The sequence below is a fragment of the Mytilus galloprovincialis genome, chromosome 9, assembly GCF_965363235.1.
Source record: "Mytilus galloprovincialis chromosome 9, xbMytGall1.hap1.1, whole genome shotgun sequence".
Classification (NCBI taxonomy): domain Eukaryota; kingdom Metazoa; phylum Mollusca; class Bivalvia; order Mytilida; family Mytilidae; genus Mytilus; species Mytilus galloprovincialis.
Genome location: NC_134846.1, coordinates 67925175 through 67934190, shown reverse-complemented (window position 1 = coordinate 67934190; position 9016 = coordinate 67925175). Strand labels below are relative to the sequence as shown.

At 29.5% G+C, this 9016-nt stretch overlaps 1 protein-coding gene across 1 annotated transcript; it reads right to left on the bottom strand.

Annotated features, from left to right (window-relative positions):
- Positions 1-2877: 2877 nt before the first annotated feature.
- On the bottom strand, positions 2878-5478 carry LOC143045737 (uncharacterized). The gene is made up of 3 exons (XM_076218452.1): positions 5272-5478; positions 4531-4667; positions 2878-3270 (listed from the first exon to the last, which is right to left on the bottom strand). Exons 1-3 carry the CDS (start codon positions 5371-5373, stop codon positions 2976-2978), a joined length of 534 nt encoding a protein of 177 aa, XP_076074567.1. The 5' UTR covers positions 5374-5478; the 3' UTR covers positions 2878-2975.
- Positions 5479-9016: the final 3538 nt, after the last annotated feature.

Genomic DNA, 9016 nt, shown 5'->3' with positions numbered 1-9016 from the left:
TAAATTGAATTACCTCCCTTAGTAACTCTTAATTATCCATAGCCAATATTAAGCTATTTTATCACATGTGTTTTTCTCAAATGGATATTAATATGCTTGTTCGATTGAATTAGTCAAACTTGTAATAGTTTTCAATAATATAATAAGTTCTTACCACAAATATACAGGAAATCAGTCAATTTCAAATATCTACAAACTTGGTCAGGGACAACAAATAATATCTTTTAAGAAATGTTTCTGAAATAAATATTTAATAAATTTAAAAACAAATATACATGAAATGTTCATCTTTGAAATCAATCATGAATTTATAGAAATATACAGTTATCTATTAATCACTGGTGTCATGCAGTAGTCTCAATGAAAAGATTTTTTTTCTAAATTATACATACATGTATGGTGTAAATATTTTTTTCATAGGCTCTATGTGGTATTGGATATTAAATTGTGCAATGAAGATTATTATACAGTAATTCATTAACTAACCGATGCTTTAATTTGTATTGAAAAAATGCAGTGAAACTTTTACATGACCAGTTGTAGTTATAAAATAATGATTTCTCCAAATGAATCCAATTTTTAAAATTTTTTTTTAATTATCAATCTCTTGTCTTATTGATTTAAATCATTGAAATGAACAAATAAGAGGATTTTAAATGCAAAATAAGTGTAGGTAAATGCATGATAACAAATATCTTACTTCCCATGTTCAATAGTGAATTATACAACAAATAATAAAATTAACTAAATACACACAATTACCTTACGGCCTAGCCAAGATCAGATGTGCATTTTGTGTTTCACATGAAGTCAAAAATGAGTATCACCTCAGGGAAAAACTCTTTTGATATTTTGGTTCAAAAATGGTTTAAATTATGAAAAATTGCTATCGTTAGGCTAACACTGGAAGCATTTATATAATTACATGCAGTTTTTGGAAGAAATATTTAATATTTTTATTAAATAAATGGTGTTTAAAAACTGTATAATTTTCTTTAATGGTTGGCTTCAAGACATGGTCACCAGTGTCAGATTTTAGGTCAATGACAAAGACAACAAAATATGTTTAGAATAATTGAATATCAAACATTTTAATTGAAAAAAAATGACAAGAACATGTTTAACTCACAGTTATTTCAAACAACAGTAGCTTTCTTTGATCATTAATCTTATCTGATAAAACTGTATCTAAAATTATCTATAAATAACAAAACTTCCAAAAAAAAACCTTTCTTTTGGTGTATAGAACATTAAAATAACTTGATGCATATTCTTACAATAAACAATCAAACTTAGCAATACAATTTATATGTTTTGTCTACGGACAAGACATTGTATTCATATTTAATGAAATGCATTATTAAAACCTAATTTTGATATAGCTGAAAGTTGTCTCTTGAAAAAAAAAACATACATTTGATCAGGTTTATCTATCAAATGATGCTTAACTTCGAGGAAAAAGGAAACAAATACATTTTGATAATGTCTACGGACAAGACATTTTATTGATATTCAATAAATGCTTTCAAAGATGATTGTTAAAGTTAAGATTAAAAGTTACTAATTAAATTTTAAGCTGTGTTTTTTTTAAATTTTGGAAAATATAAAAATGTACCCATAATTCTTTACATATCTCAATAATTTATTGATTAAGCCAAACTGAAGACATATTCTTTTAACTGAAATCCATATATCTGACTGCTTAAAACAATCAAACTATTGATTATTGAAACTCAATTTTGACATAGTTGAATGAGTTCTCTTAAAAAAATAACATACAAGTTACCTATCAAATAAGGCTGAAATCAAGGAAATTGGATACAAATATATTGTGGTAATGTCTACGGACAAGACAATTTCAGTTAAAAAAAAAATCTGTTAGAATTAATTGTGACTATATTTACTTGTTATGTACAAGTGTCTTGTCCGTAGACACTTCCTCATCTGCTGTTAATACTGAAATGCAAAAGATAAAGTTAGAGAGAGAAATACTTTTTCTTCATTTGATTTAGTTAATCTTTTAAGGTATGCATCAACTGGAATAAACAATATTGAAGTAAAATAAGGTATGCTTTTTATGACTGATAATCTGACACTTTTTAAAATCCACTCCTGTAAAGTAATTTTACAAAAATTGAGAACACTTAAATTACCATTTATTTATTAAAAATAAGATATTTCTAAGTTTAAACAACACATAGGACTAATTAAGACCCATAAAGCCAAGCAATATTGATAAAAAGACATGTCTACGGACAAGACATGTGTCTACGGACAAGACATTCTGACATATTTTTGAATTTTTTCCTCTATTAATAGATGGTAGAAAAAAATGTTAGTAGTGTTTTCATATCTACAAAAGAACAGGAACTTAGCAATGCAACATTAATGTAATTATGCTTCCAGTTTACTAGGGAATGCATGTCTACGGACAAGACATTTTTTCACTTTATTTGTATATCCAACTTTGATGGCATATATCTCCAGCTAGGGTAGTGCAATTTTGATAAATGAAGTAGTTTTTGATAATGTATATACTAGAAGAGAAAACAAAACACATAATAGCATAAATTTGATTTATTTTTCTCTTTTATCACTACACTGAGCAAGCTAAAAACAAAAGTGCAAAATTGCATAACAAGCACATAGTATTCAACTTTATATCATAACTTTGTAACCACTGAAGATTTTTTGTTGCAACAACCAGTAAAAGAAAGAAGAATAAATTGTCTATAACAGTGAACCAATAATGTAGTTCAAATTAAGTTCACTTATTAACTATCAATTGATAAAAACAGGTAAATTTTAAATGAAACAACATAACGTGTAATTTTGCCCATTTTCAGCGTGTATTTTAGTGTTTTTTTTTCAAAACGGTAACACCTATACATGATATTTGATATTCATTGTGAAACCCTACATTCTCTTCTTCAGTTCAAAGATGTATTACTTATGTAAAGTTTATCTTCTTGTCTTTACAAGCCTATAACATAGACCCAATATGAAATGCACATCTGATCTTGGCTAGGCCGTAAAAGATCAATAAATTTAAGGGAACAACTTCGATAATCTCCAAGAAGATGATCAATTATATGTGGTTCATCATCTCCATCATATAAAACCTCATATTCTGCACCATCAGCTCCATCTGTTTCTGTCAAAACTCCTGTGACTGTTCCTGAATACCACTTGCTGTTATTATCTTCCTCTATCCATTCATGAGATATTCTTCTACCAAGAAATTTCAATTGGCTGCATTTTCTTCTTGTCCTAAAAATACAGTTAATCAAATAATCTTTAAAACATATTCATTTGTGGTAATTATAAATAAATTAATTTTCACAGAATCACATGTTGTCTTCAACAAATACATTTATACCAACCCTGGTCTAGGCCAAGCTTGACATGTGATACAGATATTGTCATGTTTGGAATTTTTTATTATTCACTTTTTATGCTTCCATTAGTTTTATATAACACTTTCTATGAAATTACACTCAAAATAAACAGTTTGTCTATGAGGTCATCTATGTCATAAAAGTACCACTATATAAAACAGCCTATGTGATACTGGTACCTGTTTCTCTAAATAGCAAAGAATTAATAAACCAATGAAAATAAGTAAATTATACAATAAATATTTATAAATATGATACATGTTTAACCCGCAACATTATTTATGTATGTGCCTGTCCCAAGTCAGGAGCCTGTAATTCAGTGGTTGTCGTTTGTTTATATGTTACATATTTTTTTCCTTCATTTTTCTATATAAATAAGGCTGTTAGTTTTCTCGTTTGAATTGCTTTACATTGTCTTATCGGGGCCTTTAATAACTGTCTAGGCGGTATGGGCTTTGCTCGTTGTTGAAGGCCGTACGGTGACCTATAGTTGTTAAGGTCTGTGTCATTTTTGTCTCTTGTGGACAGTTGTCTCATTGGCAATCATACCACATCTTCTTTTTTATACTACCGGTATATTTTATTGTCAAAGTTAATCTTTCAATTTAATGGGATACATAGACAATGTATATATGAGCCTATATTGCCTGTGTTTTACATGTATTATTCATTTCTGTTGTTAGAATTCATATTGATACATGTATGTGACCTAATTCTTTTATTGAAAAACACACAAATTGTATAAATGACAATTGGTAATGATAGGACATGTCTTAAATATGTGATGCATTTAAATGCATATGTTCCATCCACGTAATCAGCCAGAAGTTCAGTACCGGTACTTGTCATTTGTTGGTGTGTATCATAGGTGTTTCTTGTTATTGTTCTTTAAATCAAATAAAACTTTGGTTTTCTGTCTGAATTGTTTTCCACTAATCACTTTGGGGAGATTTATAGCTTCCTGTTTGATGTGAGCTAAAGCTATGTGTTGAAGGCCGTATATTCACCTAGAATTCATAACTTTAAATACATTGTCACTTGGATGGAGAGTTGTCTCATTGTCACTCATAACACATCTTCTTATTTATATATATAAGTAAATGGGGTCTTTGGGATATTTAATATGGCATACCTTCTTATTGTTTTCTTGTGATCATTTAAATTAGATGGTCCTTGTTCTTCCTCGTCTTCTGTAGTTAAATCTTTTCTCTTCCGTTCTTTCTTCTGTAATGATGGTGTTTTCTTTTTAATATTATTTTCATCAGCATACTGAAAAATAATAAAGTTGCATTAGGATTATTCTACTATATTTAAATCACCACCATTAGATTTGGATTGCTTTTTTGAGAGAATTGTGGTCGTTGATAAAAAATATAGTTATAAATTTTTTTTTCATTGATGTACATGGTAAATTTATTATTGGCTGATAAGAAAACTGAAAAAGAATAATGAAAATACACATGTAAAAGTATTATCCATGCCATAGTTATATTAAAGTTATTGTGTTTTTTACACCAAATGACAAATAAATGAGGACAATATTTCACATATTACTAAAATTTAAAAAATTATGTCTAAACCGTTGTTTCTATTATGTATTTGTACATGGATAAATCAATAAATAAATAAATAAATTATTTATTAATAAAATTTTAAGTATTTTGGTTTTATTTAATGTAACAGTTTTCATTCAAGTATGTCAACATCAACAAACACAATATTAAACAATCTGATAATAGGAACTGCTAATGTGTTAAGGAGTCAACAATGTGACAGATGGAAGAAGAGGCAAAAGCCATCAAAAGGCCTCACACAAGTATGAGTTATTTTGTTGCATTGTAATAAATATATGCATGTTTTAATTAACTCATACCCAATTTCCTGGCTCTCTTATTCCTGGATATTTCTTATGTCGAGGTGATGCTATTTCTGGCAATAAAGCTAATTCATAGAAGGCTGTTAGTTTGGCTACCATCTTTTTCCATAATGCAGTGTTTTTCTCTATTCTTTGTATGAATATGTCATATGGATTTAGTGTTCTTACGACAAAATCAATCCATGGAGAGTCACATATGTGTAGCAATGCCTGACACTGGTAAAAGTAGTTATGGTTGTTTTTAAGTTTTAAAGTAGTGTTCGTTCCAGATGATATTTTTTCCAAACAAAAATTTTTCAACGATGTTGCTGCCTGAGTAGGCGTAAGATTTTTATCATGAACAAGATTTTTAATAATAAGTCCAATTTCATTATTTTCTTTATCAATCACTTTTCCATCAGGGCTAGCGGCCAAATATTTATTTTTTTTGTCAATAACAAGTCCACAAGGTTCAACTTTTATCTCAATATTGTCTTTTGCTTTGATATTTATATATTCTTGTATGGTAATTCGTTCCTCGCGCAGGCCAATTCTGGTAGCTTTATTTCCTTTAAAATTGCTGTATAGCAGTTGTAAGACAAGAGGTGTCACTTTAATACTGGGCTTTCTTTTAAAAACATTGCCAAAATTTGAAGCTGTTAGCCTTTTCTTGCGTTCCTTTTTCCATTTTTCACTGCATACCTGACTTTTAGTGTCCTTCTCAATTTTGATTATTTCAGAGGTTGTTATTTCTATATTGTTCTGTAGAAATTTGTATTTCAATTTTGTAAGTTCATTTTCTGAAATATCACTTTCAGGTTGAATCGACTCATTACCATAGTGTTGTTTGGCTTTATTGCTGTTACTTTCTTTTAGAGATGACATTTTTCTTTTCCATCTTCTTTCTTTTATTTCTTTTTTATCTTTGCTCTTGTTGTTGTTATCTATACACTTCTCTCTCTGTTTGTACAGTTTATCAAATTATAAACCAGATGTTGTTTCTGTGGTTTGAGCCCATACATTCGGTGACCAATTAGAACATATATTGAAACGCAATGCACCGGCATAACACCAGGTATGCCAAGCACCCCTGTTACAATGGTTCAGCATTTTACCTCCGTCAAATTTTGACCTAATGTGCATCCAGCACTCAGCTAAGTTGGTAGTAAAATTGCCAATGAGACTGCTTGATTTTTTCGCAACATTGTTCAATAATAACGAAAGGTCCTGTCTCATCCCTAATTGCAGATCTGATGGGTTCAGGTTGTAATTACCTCTTGAATCTTCTTGGGCCTGTAGCGATGTTCCAGCATCCCAAAACGCAGACTGTTCTTGAAAAATATCTTCACATTCAACTTCACTATCATCGTCTTGATTTTGGTCCTGGTGTGACACCTTTGATTTGGCTTTACAGAAGTCTGGGTTACATAGTTTATGATCTCCATATATGTGGGAGGTTGTATTTCTTATGTCATGTTCCAATTTCTTTGTTGCCAATATTCTGTTGGTTTCATCAGGCCTCTTTCTGATGGCACATCTGACAGCACTCACTATTCTCACTCTTGTCCTTTTACATAATTTTCCTTTTCCCTTGTAAGAAGGGTTTTCTGTTACTAATTTTTCTAGGTTTGACCGTAAGCATTTGGTAATGTGGTTTGCACATTCTAATTTTTTAACATGTTTTCCCCAAACGGGAACACGATCCATGATTTGAGCATGCATGGATGAATCCCCATCAGCTATAAAATTCATATATCTTATACCGTTATCATTTGCCTTTAAAAAACCTTCGACAATAACATCAGATTCCATGGATTGGCTTGATTGATTCCAATTTTGAAAACATTCGTGCTGTTTTGGTGTTGTTCCTAAGGATTCGTTTCTGTTGCAAATGTAACAGTACTTGTTTCGTATTCCTACATGTAATATTTTTTGGTTTCTGCCCCAATTATAACGGCTACACCTCCTAATGCGTTATATGTTTGTTTATGTGATCTTTTACTCCAACCCCCATCACATATTACAGTGACTGATGGAATTCCTGAAAATTAATGTTTAAAAATTGAGTCACTCATATCCATCTTAAGTCAAATTATCTCCCCTTGCTGATGTTTATATGTTAAGAATGTTACTTTATGCACATTTATCATTGATGGATAGAACTATATGTAGTTTCTTTAAAAATATGAATATTCCTTAAAATACATTTTAAAATTAAAGAGTACAACTGTTCAACTTACTAAATATGCAGTCAAATGCTACATGATACAATCAGCAAACAATTATCTCCCCTTAATTTTGTCATAGTGTTTAAATAGGTTATTAAACTTATACAACTTCATCCGTATTCAGTCAATTAAAAAACGGAAAGAAGATTTATTGAAATCTGATAATAGAATAAGGAATATTGTACATTTACATTATAATGGACAGTCAGATTGAAAAAATATAATTTTTAAGCTATACATATACATGTATTTATATTGATCTATTACGGTGTCATGAGAGAACATTAGGAGTTCATTACTTTTTTACAGTAAATAAATCTGTTGTAAAGATGCATTTGTATAAAAACAAATCACACATAAGATGTGACATGTTTTTATCTTTTAAAGAAAAAGAAATCAAACAATAATGATCCTATCACCATGTTAAGTCAGCAATAGTTGTTTGAAGTTTTATAAAATAAATTATATATTTTGTACTGATTCATCTTTTTAATTGTAATTGTATCAGTGTAGAGCTGATATGCATGATATGTATTCACATCTACATTGCATTTTTTATTTTTTTCTATTCCTAAACAACTGGTAGTGGTGCACTGGCACATACATGTAACCAAAATATGTGTTCTTGTATATATATGTGCTAACCTTCATGATATCTGTTTTTATCAATAGCTATTTTTTTCTCTTCTTCCATGGCCACTGACATTTTTCTTTCTACAACTTCCTTCCACCAGGAATTGATTTCATTTTCAATAACCTGGTATGTGTTCTGTTGAAGAATAAACAAACAAACTAAAAACCGTCTTCTGATAAATATTCATGTAATGTACATGATATATGATTTCCATAATTTATATATTAATCCATGTACAAAGTTAATGTAAATTATTTTCCTCCTTAGGTTAACTCTATATTTACATTAAATGACCAACAACACTATATGATTTTCATTTTTGTTTGTTTTTGTTTTGTTGATTAATAATTTTCTTAAGGCTTGCAATTGATGTCTCCATAATGGATTTGTGTTGATATCGCATAGCGTCTAGACTTTAGAAAAAATAAACTGTATTTTATATGCATGTGATGATCATGAAGAAAAGGTGAACAAATTAACAACTTTTAGATTAAAAATATGGCCTAAATTAAAAGGTCATCCTGAACATTGCTGGATATTAATGTGGATAACTGTTAAAAATGGCGTTAAAATGAAATTAATAAAAAATAACAGATGGAGCCCAATACCAAACATTGATCCAAAGCCTTATACATGTAAATGGGGACCAAAATTTCAAATCCCTGTAGCAACATAAGTTTTTAGATTATTTAAAATTTGGGGCCAAAATTAAAACGCCACCATCCAACATTAATTTACAGTAGTTCCTTTTAACAAGGAACCTCAATGTACACTGATTGGAAAATGAGGCAAAAAAAAAAAAAAAAAAATGATAAAGTGGATGCCTTGAATTTATAAATTAGGGCATCAATGTTTACAAATTTGAAAACAGAGCCCAAAAATGGCCCTCATCCATAGTGTT